Consider the following 23,944-nt stretch of genomic DNA (forward strand, 5'->3'; position numbering starts at 1 on the left):
AAGTTTTATAAATATCATCTCATTATGATGAATACTGTTACAATACCTAATTCTGTATAACAAAACAGATTCCACATTGCAGGAAAGAAACCATTAAATACCTTACTTTCAAGTTAACAATAGATTCTCTTAAATACAGAATTTGATGAGCCAACTAACTTCATCAGCTGATGCTGATATAGCAATCAGTAGTAGTACTAAGTGATCTCTATAACTAAGGCAGTTATCCTCAAACTTTTTAAATAGGGGGCCATTCATTGTCCCTCAGACCATTGGAGGGCCGGTCTATGGTGAAAACAAAACCTCACACTCTGTCTCCGCCCTTCAGCCCATTTGCCATAACCCGGCAAGCCGCATCTGGCCTACGGGCCGTGGTTTGAGAACCCCTGAACTAAGGTATTTTATGACTAATAGGGAAATTAGTTTTTCATGAATTCACATATGCTGGGGGGGTTGTTAATTTTTTTAATTTTAAATTTAAATACAAAATGAGAAAAGAAAAACATTACCATAAAGAGCAGACCATAAGAAAGGATTCAATAGAAAAGAATTAAGTGTTCGTTTCAAGAAAACCTATAGAATAAATACTACACATTGTTTTCAAAGTTGCTCAGCTTTCCTTTGCTTCCTTGTTGGTTTTCTTCGATTCTCTACTGTGCACTTTTTACTTTATTTCCCCCCATACACCTTTAAGAAGGTTATAATTAAGTATGGAGATATATATATATATATATATATACACACCTATACATAATTCATAAACATGCATATATGAGCCCATATATACTCATCTCTATATATATAGACTGTACTATGCTTAGTTTCTCCTCTGTATTTCTCTGAAAGTAGATAGTATTTTTCTTCACAAGTCTAAGTCTTTCCATGTTTTTCTAAATCCACCTCACCATTTCCTACACCAGAATAATATTACAATGCAATCAAATTCTAAGAGATTTTCTATAAAGAAATTTTCTCTCCCCAATTTTCTGCATTCAGTCTATTCCTGGCTACATAGGTTTTATTTATACATGAAAGTTTTAAGTTAATCTAAGTTATCCTTTTTTACATTTCAGCAATGCTCTCACCTTATAAATGGTTTGAGGTCTGATATTGTTAAATCTACTTCCTTTTCATCATCTTTGCCTGGTTTCTTTGAAGTTCCTTTCATTTTGTTCTTCCAAATGAACTTTATTATAATTTTTTTTTGTAATTCAATCAGATAATTTTTAGAAACTTAATTGGAATGACATTGAATAAATAGATTAGGTAACATTGTCATTTTAAAAATTATATTGGCTTTATGTACCATGAATTCATATGTATAAGCATTATCAAATTGCATGCCATCTTAAGAAGGGGTTTGGTAGGAGGGAGGAAGAGAATTTAGAATTCAAAATTTTTTAAAATTAATGTTAAAAATGTTTTTTTGTCATTGAGAAACATTAATGAAAAATAAAAATAAGACTGGAAAAATAATAACTAAAGAGTTGCTTGGATAAGTTTTTATTTGCACTTTGTACATGCTAAATGCTAAATGTTTATTTATTAACTGAGTTCTACCTTAATGCATTGTAAGCTAGTCTTCCTATCTGAGAGTATCAGTATTTAAGAAGTTTTACTGATAGGTGGGAGGCAGGAGGTAGGGGGTGAACAGAAAAAGGTTTTGGTTTTTTTTGGGGGGGATGGTCAGGAATTAGGGTTGGGGTTGGGAACTACCTGAACCTAAAACTATTATTACTCCATATATGATTTTTTTTAAAATTTAGTACTATGTGATTTAGTAACTATGTCAAATTTTTTTTCCTATCAAATTGCCTTTAGTAGGATTCTTTTTTTATCTCATCTGTTGTCAGTAGGTCTCAAAATCATTGTCCATTGAAATTATTGACAAACTTACTCAATAAAGAAATATAAAGGGTCTAGAAAAAGAAAAGTGGGCAAGGGGATAAGAGAACAAGATCTGTTTGTTGGAAGAACTGGGATTAGGCCAATAAAAATTAGCATCGTTCCTATAGTTGCTTATCTCTGATACAAATAATGCTTTTGTATTTTACTTTGTTTCCCAAAATATACAAGCCCGACCTAGACCAGGACCTAAAAATATCTTTTAGGAAGCTGGGCTACTCACTAACAGGTTTCTTTTTTGTTTCTTCATATGACCTCGCATTTAATCAACAGAACTTTGACCTCTCTTGTTTTTGTATTTTAGGACAGAGAGAGTGACGCAGGAAAGCTGAAGAACCAAGGTACGTAGAAGGCATATTGTGACCACCTGAAGAAAGGAAATGCTGCTGAATGAGGCTTTGAAAGATATCCCCCTTGTTTTCTCTTTTATAAAATTCCATGGCATACCCACTTGATTTCCCATAGACCTGTGCATGTTCATTGTCACACACATCGATAGAGAATATTTCCAACCAAACAGCCAGTTTTGAAAAGAAATATTAGAAATGAAGTCTTTTTACTTAAATTTCTTCTTTTCTTTTGCTGATTTCTTCAGATGACCCCCAAAGGAAAGCAGTTCATCCTAATGCTCCAGACATCTCTGATGATCGTGCCTCTGTTGCGAATTATTTGGATTAGTGAGTAAAGTCATGGAAAACTTTCTTTTAGGGCACTTAGAATGCAGCAGTGATGACATAAAAAATAAAACAGTCTGTTTTTAAAAAAAATCCCTCAATTGTAGTTTATTGAACCCATTTTTAAGAGTTGAAAGAAACAAAAATTTTCTTCTTTAGTCAGGATTAATAGTGGGCAAGACATAATCCTTTTAATATTCCTCCTCCATTACAATCAGGCAGTTACTATTAAAAACTCAGAATGTTATAAAATATCAGAATTATTTCTGAATGCAAAGTGGCCAGAGTGAAATCTAAAGAAACCTAGAAACCTAAAGAAACCTGATCTGCCATGTGATACAATCGCAATAGTTTACATGGCTAGTGTACTTGAATGTTTAGAAAGTTTTCCTTAGAACAACCCATAGGGAAGCAGTTAAGGCCAGTGTTATGGATAAGGACAACAATCTGCCATCTGGATCAAACTTTCTCTGTACACAATCAAAGTCACAATATCAACATTGTGTGGTGCATGGCCCAAGAGATAGTACTCAGGCTATCACTGGACAGCAGAGACCTTTCCTTTGTCTCTAAGGCTAAATGCCTTTGATTCTGTTTCTTCAACACTTCTTACATCTGTAAGAACACCCTAGTTCAAGGCCTTATCCCTTCTCATCTGAACCATGATAATCATTTCCAGCTGATCTCCCTGATTATAAAGGGGGGAAAAAACCTTTCAGGGGTTCCCTATTTCTTCTAGGATCCCAGTAGATTATAAGTTCCTTGAGGAAAAATACTTTTGACTTTTCATATTCCTAGCACTTAGCCTAATGCCTGGCACATAGCAGGCATCTAATGTTTATTGACTAAAATTCAGTCTTCCTCAACCTGATCTTTGAAGCCTTCTACTATCCCCCTAACTTTCCAGCCTTATTTCATATTATTCTCCACTCTTCTATTCCAACTCTGGAATCCTATCTTACTCTGGACTGTAAAATGCTTCCCATCGATGAGATTTTCTCCTCAGACTCAGGATTATTCACCTTGGACTTAGAGTAATTCTTCATCTGTGGTTTTCCTGTTAGCTCCACTCGCTAAAACTGGCTCCCTCTACCAATCGGAATGTGTTCACTTATATGTACATCTTATTTCTGCCTAATGAAATGTAAGCTCTTTTTGTCTTTTAGAATAATATTCTATACATAGTAGGCACTTAATAGATTTTGTTATATTGAACTATTAAATTTAAAACTATTTGGGATGACAATAGTATTAGATGGTTGTTAATATGCCAGATATTTGCATTTATATTTATTTTCCTGTTTTATTTTAGTCTTTGCATCTTTTGTGGGGAAAGAGATGAATCATTCACAGAAGAAGGCTTGGATCTCCATTACTGGAAGCATTGTCCCATGTTGACAAGATGCGAACACTGCAAACAGGTCATGCATTATTGTGATGACAGTTCCCATCTGAGCAGGACAGTCTGAATATAATTTAGTCACAGTTTATGAGAAGGCAAAGACAGGCAGGAAAAGAACTGAAGCCTCATTTAACAAGAAAAAAATCCTTAGGAGGACCAAATTTGATAATCTGATTATTAATAAAACCACCAGAATAGTCTGCTTTCTTTTCAATAATGAATGAAGAAAGGGAGGGAGCATAAGCATCCATGAATTATAGATTTATAATTTTATAAGGAGTTCATCTTGTCTGGTTTTATAGATGAGAAAACTGAGGCCCCATAAGATGAAGTGGCCCAAGTAGTAACTACTGACTGAGGATTTGAACCTTTCTCCTTATACACCTTCCTTCAAATCCAGTGCTCTTTCTATTATAGTCTTTTTTTTTTATATGTTAAAAAAAAACAACATTTAGTTGAGCAAATGGCAAATACAGTTCTTGCTCCTCTTCTTTAATAGACATGAAACTCAATTGTAAGGAACTAAATAGTAGTTCTAGAGAAAAAGTTTCCTTCCTTAGAGAATTTTGAAAAATCAATTGGCCTATATACGTCTCTTGGGCATTGACTCAGGCTAGATAACCCATCGGAATCCCTTATAAGATTCCAATAGAGCAATTGACCAGTGTCTTTCCTCCCTCTAGTACCTCGGTCCTGGGGATATCAGATCTTCATATCCTCATACCTTCCCATCCTTATATTTAATGGCATTCAGGACTATGAAATTGGTTAAGACTTTATTTGGCCCATGTGGGCCAAGGTTATATGTCATTGCTTCATATCATTTATTGCAATTGATGATAAGAACATTGGCTTCAGAGTCCTGCCTCCAAAATCCATTATTTGTATGATCTTGGACACACAAGGATTTCTCAACCCTCTCCCCTCCTAACCCCCCCCCCCCCGGGGCTTCAATTTCCTCCATTGGAAAATGAAAGGGTTGGACTATATGGTATCTGAGATCCATCCCTTCCAGCTCTCCATCTGTGATACTACAAGATCAACTGTACTTCAGAAGTAACTTAAGGTGCTTTCTAGTTGTGTGACCGTGGGCAAGTCACTTAACCCCAAATGCCTCAGGAAAAAAAGAAAAAAAAAGCTACCTAATAAGGAATTTGTAGACCTACCTTCTGGTGATCATTGTGTTTCCAGAGTAAATTCCATTTGTAGATACTAAACAATAATTACCCTTACTTTCCAGTATAACCTTTGCCTATAGTTTCTTGAGATTTTCTATAAGAAAGCTTACCTACATCGACCACTTTCCCAACAGTTGTTCTGCGGCAGCATCTAAATTGTTAGAAATAACTAACCAGGTAAAAATCCAGTCATTTCAGTGAGGGTAGAATATGTATAGTAATACTACCATATTGAACTTAGGCATGTTTTTATAATGGCTTGTGTTCTGAATGTTTCTAAACATTTTCTAGAAAAATCACACCTTTTCTGGATGAAATTATAAACTTGTTACAATTATTATATATTTAATAATTTATGTTATTATTATATGTAAACTTATACTCTCTAATCATCCTAAATGGAAAGCTGTGTTTAGCTTTGAATGTATTCAATATATTAATATAATACCAAACCAAATCAGAATCTGAGTCCCTCTTTATTCATGAATTCTGTAAGTGCTCACCAACCCACGTTCTCTGTTTCTTACTCTTTTGCAGGGGGAGGGGGGTTATAAAACTCTTTAGCATGGAAACATGCTTTATATTTGTTGGCTGAATCTAAACCTGAGCATACAAAGACTAGGTAGGTGCTAGAGAATGAAGGATAAATGATCTTCCTTCTTAATTTTAGTTACATGTGTGTTGCACATGTATAGATCATGTGTATTTGTACATATATACTCACATAAGTCAAGGTTACAATCCTGACTTGATGTGAAATAGAAGCTTAAACCCAACAGGATTGTGTCCCTGTTCCTGATAACTAACAGGCTTTGTTGGTTCTCCCTTCAGGTGGTTGAGATAGCCAGTCTGACAGAGCACCTGCTGACAGAGTGTGACAAAAAAGATGAGTTTGGAAAGTGTCATCGCTGCTCGGAAGCTGTCTTTAAGGAAGAGCTCCCCAGACACATAAAAATCAAAGCTTGCAATCGTACGTAGTACCGTTGCACCTCTCTGATGTTCCTGTTCCCTCAAAAGTTCTGTGATAAAGAATAAACAGAGTAAACTCTCAAGAAAACTTCTTCTCTAGTCAGTCACACAAAAGGCATTTATTAAGTGCCTCCTGTGTGCCTGGCCCTGAATGTCAGATTTTGATGATAGTCCTGTCTAACATCAGCATGTCCTTTGCAAGATGGAATGGTGGTCTTTCTTCTGGGCTTAGTGTACCTGGCAAGATGAACATGTGAACAGGAAACATCAGTTTTCTCTATCCATGAGAGGGATAATGCCTCAGGTCATTCAGCCTCTTTCCTATAACTGCTAACATTCTGTGTAGTTAACTCAACAGCATTTTACTTAATGTCATTTTAGCTGCAAGATCAGAAAAGCTTGCAAACCGGTGTCCATTGTGCCATGAGAATTTTACACCAGGAGAGGAGGTAAGGAGTCTAACTATTAGTCTAAAAAAGTCTGGCCTTTATGATATTTAATTCTGTTTTAATTAAATTGATGTAACCAGTCCAAAAAAGAATAACTATGGTATAAAGTTCACCTCCTACCAAATGGAATAAATTTATCTGGACTTTCAGAATGATTATTCCTTTCAACCTTAAAATAATTTTATGTTCTGATAAGGTCTTAATCACTAGAGCTAAACTTCATTTTGGAAATAAGTTTCCAGAGTTGTACATCTGAATTATATACTGTTTCCCATACCATCATGCCTCACTAATTCAGAATGACTGAGAAGCTCCCAAAACCTCAATTAGATCTGTGATCTTAGAGACTTCTGCATTTTCACTGATGAGATGGCAACCCATCTGTATCACCTACTTGTGTACAACTCTTGTCCATGTCCAACCATGAACTAGTACCAGAGGGCGCCTACCTACCATTGGCCATTCCTCAATATCTTTAGACATCATAAGAATGTGAGTCTGTTACTTGTTTGTCCACCTTTCATTCTGGGTCCTTGGCATTCACCTTTACTTAATATGCATTTCCCTGATGACAACTAGTTTTCCTATTCTTTTTCTGACTGGATACATTAAAGTAAATTTCTTAAATGCCTGAATGAAATCGAAAATTATATTGTTTACAAAAAATCACTTGAAATATAAAAATTCGGGGCAGCTAGGTGGCGCAGTGGATAGAGCACCAGCCTTGAATTCAGGAGGACCTGAGTTCAAATCTGGTCTCAGACACTTAACACTTCCTAGCTGTGTGACCCTGGGCAAGTCACTTAACCCCAGCCTCGGGGGGGGGGGGGGGAGAAAGAAATATAAAAATTCATGCAGTTAAAATGAGAGACTAGAGCAGAATCTATTATGTATAAAGAACATTCAAAAAAATAGGGAGGTAACATAAATAAACATATATGTACCAAATGGTTTAGTTTCTAAGTACTTAAAAGGAAAAGCTCATTAAGTTATAGAGGGATAGAGGCAGCAAAACTATAATAGTTGAAAATATTATGTCCCTTTCAGACCTGGACAGATCTAAGAAAGAAGCTAAAGACTTAAATATATAGTTTTAGAAAAGTAAAATCTAACATCTCTGGTGTTTACTGAATGTGAATTTAAAAGCACCTATATTTCTCTGCTGTCCCTGATAATTTTACAAAAAATTGTAGTAGGCCAGAAAGTGTTCCACATTTTAACAGATATGGAGTTTTAATACTTTAAAATATATATAATAACCTGACCTATGATATCAAAACAGACTTGAATTCTGTAAGATCCAGTTTAATTGCCACTAGAACAATTTGTTCCTCTTCCATTGTGGCACTGATTCTCATTACTTTTGATGATTTTTTTTCCCACTTCCATAACTGTAAGTGGCGCCACTAATTATTTGTGATCTTTGAGCCAAGGCCCAAAAAGTATACTTGACTTAACCAATGGCCAGAGTCAAGATCTAACTCACTTTGCATGGTGAGACCTTTTCTGCTTCACTAGTCAGCCATATTTCATAGTGGCCATTCTTTTTTCAAACTGATCGATTTTTTGTTTTGAGTTGTGCACACATGCTCATCCAGAAGCAGGGTGTTTCCTTCCTGGGAAGCGGGCACTCTAGCACAGCCCAGGGCTGACAGGGTGACCCGTGGACAAGAAGGGCTCATCAGGAAAGGGCTTCTTTTCATTATGGTCCGAAATCAAGCTTATAAGAACATTTTCTAAAAGAGTGGAGGCTTTCTGTAGGAGATCAGCTGCCATGGGAGGGGGTGTTGGCTGGCTGTCCTAGTGCTGCAGCTCCCTTCAGCCTGCTGAGACCGGGGCTTCCCTGGGCACTGCCCCAGTAGCCCAGGGCTCAGTGGCCTTTGTGACTCATTCTTCCTGTCTTCTGTGATCTTCAGGCTTGGAAGTCTCACCTGACAGGGCCCGCGGGCTGCACAATGAACCTGCGTAAGGCGTACTACTTGCAGAAGACACAAGCCACACAGCTGGGTAGGGTATTTCTGCCAAGTTGGTGCAGACCAAGCAGATTTTTCTTTTTTTTTTTTTTCCCCATCAGGATTTGCTCTATAAAGCAAGTTGTTCTTCAGTAAAAAAGTGTTTTATGTGATAGATACTTTTCTACATAAACTCAATGAGGGCAGGGACCATGCCTTACGTATCTTTGTCTTCTCTACAACCCTTACTTAGCATGGGACTGATCAGGCATAGGGGCATTTAGCAATTCTGGGAGAGCGAGCAAATGAATGAGTGAAAGGGTGTATATCAGCCCAGTTGTGATGGCCATTTTAAAGGCCTACAGAACTAGTTTCATTTGAATATATTTGACTCTGTGTGTGTGTGTGTGTGTGTGTGTGTGTGTGTGTGTGTGTGTGTGTGTGTGTGTGTGTGAAAAGGCCTGATAAAAATAGAAGAATAAACACATGCAGGTGTATTTAAAAATATGGATTCATGGGATGCCCTTTTACAAGCCTACTCCAAAATTTCCATTTTGGCCTTTGCATTTACCGAATTCAGAGTGACCTGTTTAAAGAAATGCCTTTTTGTTTGTTTGTTTGTTTGTTTTAATTTCTTTTTATTCTGACAAGGAAAAACTTTGATGATGCCCTTTTATTATAGACATAAAGAATACAATTCATGATTCAGGTCTTGGAGGCCTAAAGAATTTGATTGATTATTTATTGAATTAGTGGCTGCAGGTTTTTTTACCCCTAATGACAAGGCAAAGGTGATTCCATTCCATCATACCCCAGATGAGGAGGAAAGTTTATTTGATCTTTGGTCTTTCTCTTCCTGCTGCCAATGATTATTACATATTTTACTGGTAGTTTGGATTTGTATCCAAACAGACTACTTTTGATTTCTCCATACCCACCAGTTAGCCCAGCCACATGACTGGGCCATCCTTCACTATGGCTGACACAGCTGAATTCATGCCTGTAGTGCTGATTCTGTCCATCCACACAAATCTGAGCACACCTCGCCCGCCCCCACCCCAAGAGTGTGCTTGATTCAGTCAGTCTAATTGTGAGCAGTTACAGCCTTTCTTGGGATACAGTTCATGCATAAGAGTCTCCATTTTAATCCTCCACCTATACTTAACATTTCTGTGTATTTTCACTGCAGGGAAAGCAGTAGACTCAATGATGGCCAAATCGGGCACTTCAGGATCCAAATTTGGAAGCAAGATCCCCACCCCAAAAGGAGGCCTGAATAAAACCACTAGCAGGGCACACACAAAACGATGACATATGACAAATGTTCTGTTTCTCTTGGCTCCATAAGTGACTGAGCAAGTTTTGATTCCATCACATTACTTGTAAATCAATCTCATGGATATGGCCTTATCCAGTCCTTCCTTCCTGAATTGCAGGTGGCTGTTCCTCTGCCATAAGTAGCATCCCCAAGTTACGATCCCTCATTCAGTCCTGATGTAGTGACATGTATGTACTCAACCAGAGGAGCTGCATCTCAGATACCGAGCATGGGAGGCCGATGGCATTAGAACCTTCCCAATGTCTGATCCTCCCTTGGAGAACAAAAGGAATGCCATTGTCTTAGAACAAAATCAGAATCCACTTAAGTTGAGGGCTTTAGGAGCAGCTGACTGGTAGGACAGGGAGCCAGGGAGGGACACAGCACAACAACATCCTTTTGGAGTTGCTCTCAGAATCTTAACAGTAAAGAACGTGCACTTTGCCAACCTCTCTCCACCAAACTTGCTTCTCTCTTTGTGGTACAAATGAAGTGAACCTTGTTGCTTCTTGACCCTGGCCCAGCACGGCTTTGGGCCCGTCATCTTAGGCCCAAGCTTTGAACTCCTGTCCTGCTTCCTTCTTTATTGTGGTATTGTGTGTTCACACTCTGTCAGACTTAAGGAGGTGGGACCATCCAGCACCCCATTACTCGCTGTCAAAGAAAGGGGAAGTAAGAAAGAAAATCTCCAGGAGAAAGCCACTGAGGAGTTATCTAAAGTCAGGATCCCAAAACTGAGCAGAGAAATCTGCGAGTAGCTTTCTGCCCATTTTGCTCTGTGGGCAGCAAGGTTATCCCTGATCCTGACTGCAGAGTCAGCCCCCCAAATGTAAATATTAGAACAAGACTTGGATCCATATCATGCTTTATTTTTATTTATTTATTTTTTTTTTGGAGGGAGGAGGGTCTCTCGACGTCATTACATGTGTAAATTATCTTTTCTTTTAAATGACAAAAGTGCATTCTGATATGTGATCATCTGACTGCATGTAAATCAAACTGATACTTCTTTAAAAAATTAAATAAAATTTGGGGCTGGTTATATTTTAATCTGACACAGAATACCTTCCCCAAAATACTTACTACATACACAAACCGTGTATCTGGTATTTATGCAGCAGAGTTAAGCACATACTAATTTGGGACTGACATTCCATGCCCTTGACTTTCTAATAACCATAATTCCAAATGGAGGTTTACCTTTCAAGAAGGAAAAAAAAAGGCCCTTTTCTTTAATATACCAAAACTTTTTTCAAGAATATAAAAAGGGAAAAAGCTTTCAAAATTGATGTGTCCTGACCCATTAGTCGGACACATTCATGTGATACCTCAGTAAATTAACTAGTAGGTTTTCTCTTAATAGTTATTGCCAGCGATTCATTCTTTATGGAGGAATAGCAATGCAAAACCAGCCAGTATTTGACTAAAGTAATTTTTCTGACTGTATGGGTATTCTGCCTGGAGATTAAAAAAAACAACAACCATTTCTTAAGTCTTCCTCCGGGTTAAGAACCTAGAAAGAAGCTGTCACCAGAACCATTAAATTAAGATCAAGAATCCTGCTTTTCCCTGGAAAATATACTCTTAATGCTTTCAGAAAAGGCTGGCAAAATGGATTGGTGACAGGTGGCAGCCTGTTGGAGATTTTTAATTGCTAATTAAAAATTGGCTTATATATGTATGATAGGAGACATTTTTTGTTTGGTTTGCTTCTCTGTAAAGAGGAAAGTCTCCTAAGCATCAGAGGGAAACATTCTTTTTTTGGCTTAGTAATTGTGAAACTTTGTAAATCCCCTTTGATAAAGTAACACCTTTTAAGACTGTGAAAGTAAAAACTACCATCAAGCTTTCCATTGATGTAAAGGTACATTATGTAAAAATAAGAAATGAGACTAAACTGTCCATACCAAGAGAACAGCATAAAAGTTTTAAAAAACTTGTTAGTCTTTTAATCTCAGAGATGACGGCTGGTTTTTTCTAATATCGTTAAGTGCAAATAGATAAATCGTTCTTTATCTCCATTTGGTGAAGGAAACATTTGCCTTTCACTCAGACAAGTTTTACAGCTGTTCTCTGTGTGTTCATAGTATAATTAAGCAGTCCCATTATCCAAAGAATGACTTTCTTTTTGGTGGGGAGGGGCGAGGAAAATCTGGGTGCAAGGTAAGATATAAGTTATAAATAGATGAGTATATAGTAGGCTGAAGTTGGGTTATTAAACAGGAAGATCTCTTGGTAATGATTAATTCCATTGAGAACCATATGCCACTTCTTAGGCTTCCCTAAAGAAATTGTGTTTTTAAAGGAGCAGAAGAAAAGACATGTCATTCAAAAGTGAAACATTTGCTTAATAATTTTTAATCATAAATAAGTTGGTCTACATCACAATATCCTTTAAGGTATGGTTCTTTCATGTCTGACTAGTCAGAATAGAGTTTTTAGGTTCAGTTTCATGTAGCAATTTTGTGTGTAATTTTGCTACTTTTTAATGTCCTCATTTTCTGTTTTTATTTTAGGGAAATAATGGGGAAAAGATAACCAATTCATAATTTTGTTTGAGTAATTTAAATATCAATTTCTCCCCATTTTACACAATTTATTTAATAACCTGATCACCTCATAAAGTTTTATATTTTTATTCCAAGAGTTTTAAGAAAATAATTATGTTATTAAAAAAAAAAAAACTAAGCTTAAGTTAGATCTATTCCAGTTAAATAGCATCAATGCTAACTCAGCATGCACCCCCTAAAAATTAGAGGAAAATTTCTTAGAAAGAGAAGAGATTAATTAGTGCTAGTGTTGCTACAGAAAGTTTGCACCAGGCTTTTTCTGCAGAAGTTCAGAAAACTTCAGATCTGCTGACCAATTGTACAAGCAGCATTAGCTTAAGGTTGTGTCAAGATTGTCATGTTTGAATATGTAGAAATTCTACTTTATAATCTTATTTCTTTTGCATAATTATAGCATTGTTTCACCTTCTGTTGGGATTCTCCACTAGAGAATATAATTGCTCTATTAATCTGTTTTTGCTTTTTATATAAAGACACATCACTTTATAAGAATTGTAGTGTACAGTTTTGTTACCTTAATATTAGCACTGTATATTTTATAATTATGTTTCCATTTTGAAACCATATTGTTTAAATCTTTATACACAAATGTATTTATTTTCAATGATAGATTATAGTCATTTAGTTGACAAAATTTGCTTTAGATATGTTCTCATAGTAAATGTCACTCCATCACACATTGTAAGTGTGTGTGTGCGTGTGTGTACACACACACACACATTTTTATACATAAGAGAGACCAAGACAAACAGAGGTAGTGCTGTATGAATTATAAATCAAAGGAATTTAAGCTCTTTCTCATTTGATAAAGAGTCTTATCTATAAAAGAGTTCTTGGGCATGCTGTTCTGAATTAGGTTTTCATTTTTTGCAAGTGCAATTTACTTTCAAAAAAGAAATCAATTCAAAGAACGGCCTAATCTCCTCTTATTGGTCACTTTTAAATCCATGCTATTTAGGTGCTTTTTAAAACATTCTTGTTTCTCATTTATATGTCTTTAACACAAATTCCACCAAATTTGGGGATTGGTCTCACTGCCTGACCATTCGTGATTAGGGGCAGAAATCCTGTAAATGGAACAAAGAGGCAGTGGGTGGGTTTGCATGCAGCACTGACTCTTCCAAGTCCTTGCCAAGGTTTTAAATGGCCCATCAGTGACACAGTAACTAACGGGATTATCCATCGTGTGTATATCTACCTACTTGACTTCAGGAAACAACTGTCTATGAACAATGTTGGAAATTCTAGTGCAAATAAATCCTGAGCATTATGTGGATTTTGAACTTGAAGGACTGGTTTATTTGTGTGAAGTTTGATACAAGCTCTTTAAATATTTAAATATTACAAGCTCTTCTTTTAAGAAATACACCTCTTGGAACTGTACAGATCTGTATACATATATTGTATTTAAGATATACTTTAACATGGATGCCTGCCATCTGGGGAAGGGGGTGGAGGAAGGGAAAAGAAGTGAATGGAAGGGAAAGGAAAAGAAGTGAATGCAAGGGATAATGTTGAAAAATTACCCACGCATGTGTTCCATCAATAAAAAGCTATTTAAAAAAAAACAAAAACAGAAGATAGTAACAAGTAACACTGAGAAAGCAGATATACTCAAAAATAAAATAAAAATAAATATACCTCTTAGTTCCAAGGGATGCTGAAAGTAATTGGGTTCAGCTATAACTGGGCTGAAAATGTGTTGGGGAGGAAGAAAAGTTAATCTAAGATGAGGGTCATTTTTTCCTCTAGCTTAGTCTCTACCTTTGATCTATTCCATGGAAATCTCTTAAAACTGTTCCATACTTCTCTCTGTGGTCTCATCAAAATATATATAGCAGGATTCCCTCCAGAAAAGGCACCCATAGTACAATGTGGGAATCAGGTCTGGGGCAATTTTAATTCATTGTCCACAGATGAATTAAATAAGATCCAGAACTTAAATATTGAAAACAAAACATCTCAACTTATTCTACTTCTCCTAGAAAGCAAAGATCATTTATGAGATTACTGGACAGATATTTCACATTTACCTTAGATATCTATCCAAGCAACAACAAAAAGGTATCGACTTTCTTTTGTCGTCCTGTTATGAAACAATCCGGATATAGGTCATCCGCAAGAATTGTGCTTTTGCATAAGTCTCAGTCTAATTGACTGATGCCCAAAGCTGCAAACACCTGTTTCTTAGAATTGCTAGTCACTGACCTGTACTCAAGAAATAAAAGGGGAGCTAGGAATCCTTGCCCAATATGTTTTACCTAAACTTTGATTTTTCATGCAGCATGTACTTATGTCCCAAGATACCACTGAAAAATTCACCCAAAGGAGGATGGAGCCATGTTTCCTCCTCTTAAAAAGACTGTACAGAGAAGGGTAGATGTTTAACATGAGTCTACCCCCACCACTTAAGCCAGTTAGCTTCACCTCAGCCCTTGCCACAAGGGGCCACCAGGTACCAGTCAAGTTCCACCATTCCAACAAGGAGCCAGAGCGTATACCAAGCTCCATGGTAGATGTCCCAGTCCAGCAAATCATGAATACTCCTGCTACAGAGAAATTGGATAATACCTCTTGCCTAGCACTGCAACTCCAAAATCTTTCCCTTCTATGTACTGCTTTTAAGTATAGTTTTACATAGTGTTTTCACAACCTTATTATAGTTTTCCCTATTTTATAGATCATGGGAAACAAAAGTTATATAAAGTGATTTGTCCCAATTAGAGGTGATAATCACAGTTGTTTGGTGCCTTGAGGCTTGCAGGGCCTGAGTGCAAGTTTCTCTAATATTCAGTGCAAGTTTCCCAAGTTCCAACAAGGAACTCTTGCTTACATTTGAGTTGTCTCAAACTTGCATCTTCCCTTTTCCCATGGTCCACAGTTGTTTGTTCATATGTTGATGTAGAGCCTGTGACTCTATATCCTCAATACAAGCATTGCCTCCACACTAACTAGAAAGCACGGCTTTAAGGCACTTAATTGAAATATTAAACATGCCAAATTCAATTAATCTTTCCAATTGGATTCCGAGCAGGGTTAACACCAAAGATGTATTGTCACCTTATTGGCAAAAAGGAAGGAAAAGGGGGTGGTTATACGCCTGCTATCACAGAAGAGAGAAAATGAATAATTCTAGTTTCAGACAATTGCACAAATAAAACAGTTGACTGGGAGAGAAATCTTTACCATAGGTTCCTCTGATCAAAGTCTCCTAATTCAAGCTATGTAAGAAATTGGATGAAATATAAAGTAACAAGAAATGTTTCTCCAATAAAGAATATGTTTAGGCAAATCTTAAAGAAATCTAAGCGCTCAACAACCATATGGAAAAAAAGTCCAACAAAGGAAAATGACAATTGGTGGAGGGGCTGTGAAAAAACAGCCCATTCTGGAAAAAAATGGAATTATCAGAAAGTCACCAAACTCAACTCTGCATACTCTGACTCAGTGATATCACTACTAGGCCTGTATCTCAAAGAGATCAAAGGAAAAGAGAAAAGACCCATATGTTTTATTTGTATATACATACACACGTATGTTTCTATATTTATATATATACATACATTGTGGGTGTATGTGTGTATATATAAACACACATATCAGCTCTTTTTGTTTTAGCAAAGAACTAGAAATTGAGGAAGTGTTCACTAAAAGGGGAATGACTGAACAAATTAATATGGCTATAACTGTATCATATCATAAGAAACAACGGGATAGTTTCAGAGAACCATCAGACATATGAACTAAAACAGAGGATAATAAGCAGAGACAAGAGAATGATTTATATAATAACAATGTAAGGACAACTTTTGAAAGACTTAATGATATAATGACCAATGGTGACTCCAAAGTACCAGTCAGGAGAAGGGAATGAATAAATACAGTTCCTATTAAGTATCATGCATTGTTCTAAGTACTTTTTAAAAACTTATTTTGCAAAATATCTGTATAATAACCTTGAGAGGTCAGTGCCATTATAATCTTCAACTTACAATTGAAGAAAGTGAGGCATCCAGAGGGCACCCCCACAGGGCCAAACTCTGGACTTGAACTCAAGTCTTTCATACTTCAGGCCCAAGGCTCTGTCCACTCACTGCACCACAAGCTAGCTCTGTGTAATTAAGCCTGTTATTCAATTCCTGATAGGTAATGGGCTTGTTTCAGAATGAGTCATACATTTTCAGACATGATGTAGCGATTTATTTTTCTTGATTATACATTTGTTACAGAAGTTTTTTTCTTTTTTAAGGGGGTGGAGAAGTGTCGGGAAAGTGGTCTAGCCTAGAGTTGCCAAATAAAAGACTTGAAGTATTTTTTTAAATGCACAAAGAGAACCAAAGGAATATAAGAAAACAGACAACTTTGAGAGGTTTATGTTGAGTGACTCTCCTGGAGACATAGCCAAGATGGCAAAGTAGCACAGTACAGCTGAGCTTTACTCCCCACCCTAAAACTCCCCCGAATAGAAAACACAATGACCAAATCCTGGTGAGAAAATCCAGAAGAAATCATAGTGAGTCATTTCTCCATCCCAGGACAGCACAAAGAGAAAGGGAGGTTTGTGGGTATTGTGGGTGGAATATAAAACAGCTAGGGGAAAGGCTGTGCTCCAGGGCAAGGGAGAATCACCCCAGATACCATAATGGGAACAGGCACCAGTACAGCTTTGTCAACCACTACCTAGTTCTGGGTCACCAATTCAGAGCTGACTGAAAAGGAGACTTGAATCCAGGTGGTGTGCCAAAAAAGGAAGTTTAGTTATACTCAGAAACAGCAAGATTACGCGGTGATCAATTCTGATGGACGTGGCGCTTTTCAACAGTGAGGTGATTCAGACCAGTTCTAATGGTCTTGTGATGGAGAGAGCCATCTGTACCCAAAGAGAGGACTGTGGGAACTGAGGGTGGGAGAGAGTAGAGGGAAGAAAAGGGGAAAAAATTGGAACACAAGGTTTTGCAAGGGTGAATATTGAAAATAATCCGTGTATATGTTTTGAAAATAAAATGTTTTAATGAAAAAATGAAGAAAAAAGAAAAAGGAAAACAACTGTAACCAAACATATATATATATATATATATATATATATATATATATATATATATATATTTTTTTTTTTTTTTTTTTTTTTTTTTTTAAACAAAAGAAAGGAAGTTTAATGGCAGCTAGGTGGCGCAGTGGACAGAACACCAGCCCTGAAGTCAGGAGAACATAAATTCAAATTAGCCTCAGACACTTAACACTTCCTAGCTGTGTAACTCTGGGCAAGACACTTAACCTCAATCGCCTCAGCAAAAAAAAAAAAAAAAAAAAGAAAGAGAAAGAAAGAAAGAAAGAAAGAAAGAAAGAAAGAAAGAAAGAAAGAAAGAAAGAAAGAAAGAAAGAAAGAAAGAAAGAAAGAAAGAAAGAAAGAAAGAAAGAAAGAAAGAAAGAAAGAAAGAAAGAAAGAAAGAAAGAAAGAAAGAAAGAAAGAAAGAAAGAAAGAAAGAAAGAAAGAAAAAAAGTAAGTATGTTCAGAGGCAAGAAGCAGTGGGGCTCAAACCCCAAGAGCAGAATCTTAGTTCTATAATCCAGTTCTCTTTAGAGAAATAATCAAGTCAGGAATCCCAGAATAAAGGTAGCTACAGTTCTGTCACTCAGGAGGTTCTAGCTGACTAACAGGAATAAAGTCTAGCAGTAGTTTACTCTTATACTGGCCCAAACCCAAGGCAAGACTTTGTAGAGTCCAAATCAGAGAGGGAGCAAAAATACTGCCCTGGATCAGACCCCTTTGGGAGCACTGAAAGCCTGTTCATGATCCCATTTAGGGATTTCTTGGCAACTAGGGGACAAAGTGAAAAAAGAAAGAATCCACCAGTCACTTCCTGAAAGGAGCATCAAGATGAAAATTCCTTGGAACATCAAAATCAAAATCCCAAGCTTCTAGCAAAGATATTGGAATGATTTGCCAATTTCTTCTCCAGCTCATTTTTTTAACAAGTAAGGAAACCGAGGCAAACAAGGTTAAATGACTTGCCCTGAGTCCTACAGCTGACAAACTGTCTGAGGCTGGATTTGAACTCAGGCCTTCCTGACTTCAGGGCCGATGGTCTATCCACTATGCCATCTAGCTTCCTCCAATGAATTACTTTTAAAACTGTCCTCCTTAATTGTTTTTTTTCCAAACTTCTTTGTTCTCTTCTATATATAGAAGAGATATTATATTATATATTATATTATATTATAAACAAAGATTATATATAAACATTTTATTAGTTAAATTATGTGATTAATATAATTTAATTATTATATACTGTTAAGTAGATATTTATATGTTTAATATGTTTACATATATTTTTGTTTGTATGTGTGAACATGGTAAAGAGAAAATTTAGTAGGGAAATAACCCAGAAGGAGTGAAAGGTTGTTCTGTTGGAACAGGGTTTATTTAGATTTATTCTCCCTAACTTCAAAGTGCAGAATAAGGCACAGTAAGGAGAAGTCAAAAAGACCCCCACTATTTTTTTTAAGGGAAAAACTTACTAACCACTGGAGCTATCCAAAGTGGAATAGATTATTGGAAACACTGCCAAGTCAGGTCAACAAGCAATTATCAACAAGCACCTACTATGTGTCAGGCACTGTTCTAAACACTAGGGATACAAAGAAAGGCAAAAATATAACCTACACTCTGAGGAGTTCCCAGTCTAATGGATGAGATAACATGCAAACAATTGCATGCAAATAAGCTAGAGACAAGATCAACTTTAAATAATCAGGAGAGGAAAGGTCCTGCCCCTGAGGTAATCTGGGAAGGGCCTCTTGTAGAAGACAGGTATTCAGCAGGATGAATACAGAGAGGCTTGGAGAGACTTACATGAACTGATGCTGAGTGAAACCAGCAGAACTAGGAGATCATTAGACACTTCAATAACGATGCTGTATGAGGATGTATTCTGATGGAAGTGGATATCTTCAACATAGAGAAGAGCTTATCTAATTCCAATTGATCAATGATGGACAGAATCAGCTACATCAGAAAAGGAACATTGGGAAATGAGTGTAAACTGTGAGCATTGTTTTTTTCAGTTTCAGTTGATCAATAATGGACAGAAACAGCTACACCCAGAGAAGGAACACTGGGAATTTGAGTGTAAACTGTTTGCACTATTGTCATTCTACCCAGGTTATTTTTACCTTTGGAATCCAATTCTTAGCGTGCAACAAGAAAATTGGATTTATACACATATATTGTATCTAGGATACACAGTAACACATTTAACATGTATGGGATTGCCTGTCAACTAGGGGAGGGAGTAGAGGGAGGGAGGGGAAAATACAAGGGATAATGTAAAAAAAAATTATCTATGCATCAATCTATGCACCATCAAAAAATATAATTATAAAATTAATTTTAAAAATTAAAAATGTAAAATTCAAAAAGAAGAAGAAGAAGAGGAGGAGGAGGAGGAGGAGGAGGAGGAGGAGGAGGAGGAGGAGGAGGAGGAGACGACAGGTATTTCTGGTTACAGGGAAGATTCCAGGTCAGGTACATACAGATGGCCTCTAGGCTCTTCTCCAATTCTGAGTTTTTCCAATCTTCTCAGAAGAAATGCCTGGGACTTAACCAGCCACCCAGGCTCTTAGTCTCTAGAATTATTCATTTCCAGAAGCTTCAGCATTTTGGCTAAGGATGGCTACAAACCCGACTTCTCAAACTTTATTTTTAGATGGTCTATTTTTTTTGGAAGAAGGCATTGTTTTTGAAAGGGCCATCTCCTCTGATGCTTGGGAGGCCAACGGTTGGCAAGTGAGGTGTGAAGCAGCTGCTTCTGTTAACCAACAACGGCAGGCTGGCAGTAGCTATTAGTATCCAATGTTTACCATCAACCCACCAAGCAAATCTTACTCCAGGATTTCCAAACCTCCCTCACTGTTTTGCAAGATGGTTGTTAGAGACATAACTGGACAACACAAACACACACACACACACACACACACACACGCACACACACAAATAAATAAAAAATAGGCAATACAAATGTGAAATAATGAATTTTAAATTTAATCATCACCTACTCCTTCCATAATTTACAATTTCATAAAAAAAAAAAAACTAAGAGCCTGTAAAAATGTCTAGCCAGTTGAACAAATTATAAAACAGCTTTTTAAAATTCCAATTTATGTCTGTGTTCATTTACTCTGCAAAAGTGTTCTTCCAGGTCAGTAGAAAAGGCACCAGAAAAGAGAAGCATTTGTTAAATGAACACTTTTTTCCCCTCAGCACCTCAAAAGACCGTGGGAGTTTATATGATGCAACTACTGTTTTGCTAAGTTGATGACATAAATTATTATAAGTAGAAAGAAAGCTCTTGACCAAACTCTTCTTAGGCCTTCATGTGGACTTCCTTCCTCTTGCATGATCATAAATTCAAGAAGTTTCTCTTCAGGCTTCTTGACCCAGAGTCACTGGGTTCTCAGAAATGGACCCCATGCAGGAAGGGGACTTGTCAGACAGCTACCTCTGCTGATAGCACAGCCACTGGGTAATTGTTGAGGTTCAAAGGAGACCCCAAAAAGGTTGGGGTTTCAGACTAGTGTCGGGAGGTATCTCAAAAGAATATGCAAGCTTGAACCCATCTCCAAGTGAAGGGGAAAAGTTTATTGTAATTGCTACACCCATTGAAGCGGGCTAACAAGTTCCAAAAGGATTTACCAAAAAACCAGGAGCAAGAAGATAAATGTATAGGAAAAAGACAGAGAGATCTGGTTCTTCATGTCACTCAATATGCTAATTTTATGGCTTTGAGGTACAACTGAGAAGCAGTCTAGTACACACTTCAACATTTGTCTCAGAGACCCTGTTTTCACTGATCAACAGACTGTTATCTGGCAGCCCGGCATTGGCTGTGGAACTATAGCCCTCCCAAGGCCAGGTGGCCTTAGGTTAAGACCAGGTGGCCTTAGGGTTACTGCCACATCTCCCCTAGACGCTGCACCCCATCATAATGAAGACCAATCTCTTCTGCCTCTGTTCCAGTTTGGGAATTGGAGGGGAAACAAAAGTCCATCAAGACAGTTTCAACAAGTGTGCGATGTGCATTAGATCAATTACCAGGTTGCCTCAGAAATGTTTTCAATTGTGCTCAATGGGTCTTTTTCACTTCTTCTTTTTTTTTTTTTTTTTTCTTCCTGTTATGTGTGGAGAGGAAGATCCATAAACCTCAGTGTGCCTTTCCTTTTTCCACTCTTACCATACATTGGTAAGTGCAACAGACTCGGACTCCTATTTGTTGTAAAGTTGCTTAAAAAATACATATCATGGAAGTGGCTATCTTCGACAAAGAGAAGATCCAATTCAGTTCCAATTGATCAATGATGGACAGAATCAGCTACACCCAGAGAAAGAACACTGGGAATTGAAGGTGGACTACTTGCATTTTTGTTTTTCTTCTCAGGTTATTTTTACCTTCTGAATGCAATTCTTTTTGTGCAACAAGAGAACTGTATGGATTTGCACACATATATTGTATCTAAGATATACTTTAACATGTTTAACATGTATGAGACTGCCCACATGGGGAGAGGGTGGAAGGAGGGAAGGGAAAAGTTGGAATAGAAATGAGAGCAAGAGACAATGTTGTAAAAATTACCCATGCACATGTTCTGTCAATAAAAAGCTATAATAAAATACATATCATGATGTCACCAATTTTCCTTCCGCCTCCACATCCCCTAACATCTGATTCACAATTTAATGTTGTGAACACTCAGAGTTGGAGAAGTCTTAGAGCACTTGTTGAGAGAGAAAGGAGGAGGAGGAGGAGGAGGAGGAGGAGGAGGAGGAGGAGGAGGAGGAGGAGGAGGAGGAGGAGGAGGAGGAGGAGGAGGAGGAGGAGGAGGAGGAGGAGGAGGAGGAGGAGGAGGAGGAGGAGGAGGAGGAGGAGGAGGAGGAGGAGGAGGAGGAGGAGAAAGACAGAAGGCAAAAAGGAAGGAAGGAATGGAGAGAGGAAGGGAGGGAAGGAATAAAGGGAGGGAGGGGAGGGAGGAAGGGAATTGAGGGAGGGAAGGAGGAAAGGGAGAGAGGGAGGAAATGGAAAATCTCAAAAGCTAAAGAGTGGGGCTCCTGCATTTCCCTTTGCCCCTCCTAACAAGTAGTTCCTGAGAAGAGCGGGAATTCTTGGAATATACAGGATAGGTTGACCTAACAGTCCTTATCTACCCAGCCCATACTTTGAGAATGTATACCTCAGAATCAGCAATTGACATGTTTTTGTTCAAATTTGAATTTATGTGTTGCTCCCACATTTGCTGTAGCTTTCACTCTTAGAATGTAAGGTCACATTCTCAGCCAATGAGGATGAGCCAACAGGGGAGGATGGTGTTGCAAAAGGGAACATCTTGCTCCTGCTTCCTATGTTCAGCACCTCACTTTCACCCCTCATATGGTGGGAGTGACACTCGCTTCTCGTGAGAAACTCATAAACCTTTTCCTTTGCACTTCAAGAGAGCTCTGAAATTTATTGAGTTGGTTATGTACTACACGGAAGGAAGGAAGGAAAGAAGGAAGGAAGGAAGGAAGGAAGGAAGGAAGGAAGGAAGGAAGGAAGGAAGGAAGGAAGGAAGGAAGGAAGGAAGGAAGGAAGGAAGGAAGGAAGGAAGGAAGGAGGGAGGGAGGGAGGGAGGGAGGGAGGGAGGGAGGAAGGGAAGGAGGGAAGGAGGGAGGGAAGGAGGAAGGAAGGGAGGGATGGAGGGAAGGAGGGAAGGAGGGAGGAAGGAAGGGAGGGAGGGAGGAAGGAAGGGAGGGAGGGAGGGAGGAGGGAAGGAGGAAGGAAGGAAGGAGGGAGGGAGGGAGGGAGGGAGGAAGGGAAGGAGGGAAGGAGGGAGGAAGGAAGGGAGGGAGGGAGGGAGGAAGGAAGGGAGGGAGGGAGGGAGGAAGGAAGGAGGGAGGGAGGGAGGAAGGGAGGGAGGGAGGGAGGGAGGGAGGGAGGGAGGAAGGGAGGAAGGAAGGGAGGGAGGGAGGGAGGAAGGGAGGGAGGGAAGGAGGGAGGGAGGGAGGAAGGGAGGAAGAGAAGGAGGAAAGGAGGAAGGGAGGGAAAGGAAAAAGGGAGGAAGGGAGGGAAAGAAGGAAGGGAGGGAAAGAAGGAAGGGAGGAAGGGAGGAAGGAAGGAAGGAAGGAAGGAAGGAAGGAAGGAAGGAAGGAAGGAAGGAAGGAAGGAAGGAAGGAAGGAAGGAAGGAAGGAAGGAAGGAAGGAAGGAAGGAAGGAAGGAAGGAAGGAAGGAAGGAAAGGAAAGGGAAGGGAAGGGAAGGGAAGGGAAGGGAAGGGAAGGAAGGAAGGAAGGAAGGAAGGAAGGAAGGAAGGAAGGAAGGAAGGAAGGAAGGAAGGAAGGAAGGAAGGAAGGAAGGAAGGAAGGAAGGAAGGAAGGAAGGGAAGGAAGGACAAAAGAGAGGGAGGGAGGAAGGAAGGAAGGACAGAAGAAGGAAGGAAGGAAGGATGGAAGGAAGGAAGGAAGGAAGGAAGGAAGGAAGGAAGGAAGGAGGGAGGGAGGG

General features: G+C 38.3%; 1 protein-coding gene across 7 annotated transcripts in view; it reads left to right on the forward strand.

The window, feature by feature from the left end:
* CEP104 (centrosomal protein 104) overlaps positions 1-13,700 on the forward strand; it is a 53,139-nt gene extending 39,439 nt beyond the window's left edge. For all 7 annotated transcript variants that reach the window (XM_074306448.1, XM_074306452.1, XM_074306447.1 and 4 more), the window contains 7 exons: positions 2,210-2,246; positions 2,501-2,582; positions 3,892-4,000; positions 5,991-6,129; positions 6,510-6,577; positions 8,494-8,584; positions 9,719-13,700. In XM_074306448.1, coding sequence (XP_074162549.1) covers positions 2,210-2,246; positions 2,501-2,582; positions 3,892-4,000; positions 5,991-6,129; positions 6,510-6,577; positions 8,494-8,584; positions 9,719-9,840 — 648 coding nt within the window. In that variant the 3' untranslated portion in view covers positions 9,841-13,700. The remainder of the gene's footprint in view (positions 1-2,209; positions 2,247-2,500; positions 2,583-3,891; positions 4,001-5,990; positions 6,130-6,509; positions 6,578-8,493; positions 8,585-9,718) is intronic.
* Positions 13,701-23,944: the final 10,244 nt, after the last annotated feature.

Source organism: Sminthopsis crassicaudata, chromosome 3 (genome assembly GCF_048593235.1).
Source record: "Sminthopsis crassicaudata isolate SCR6 chromosome 3, ASM4859323v1, whole genome shotgun sequence".
Classification (NCBI taxonomy): domain Eukaryota; kingdom Metazoa; phylum Chordata; class Mammalia; order Dasyuromorphia; family Dasyuridae; genus Sminthopsis; species Sminthopsis crassicaudata.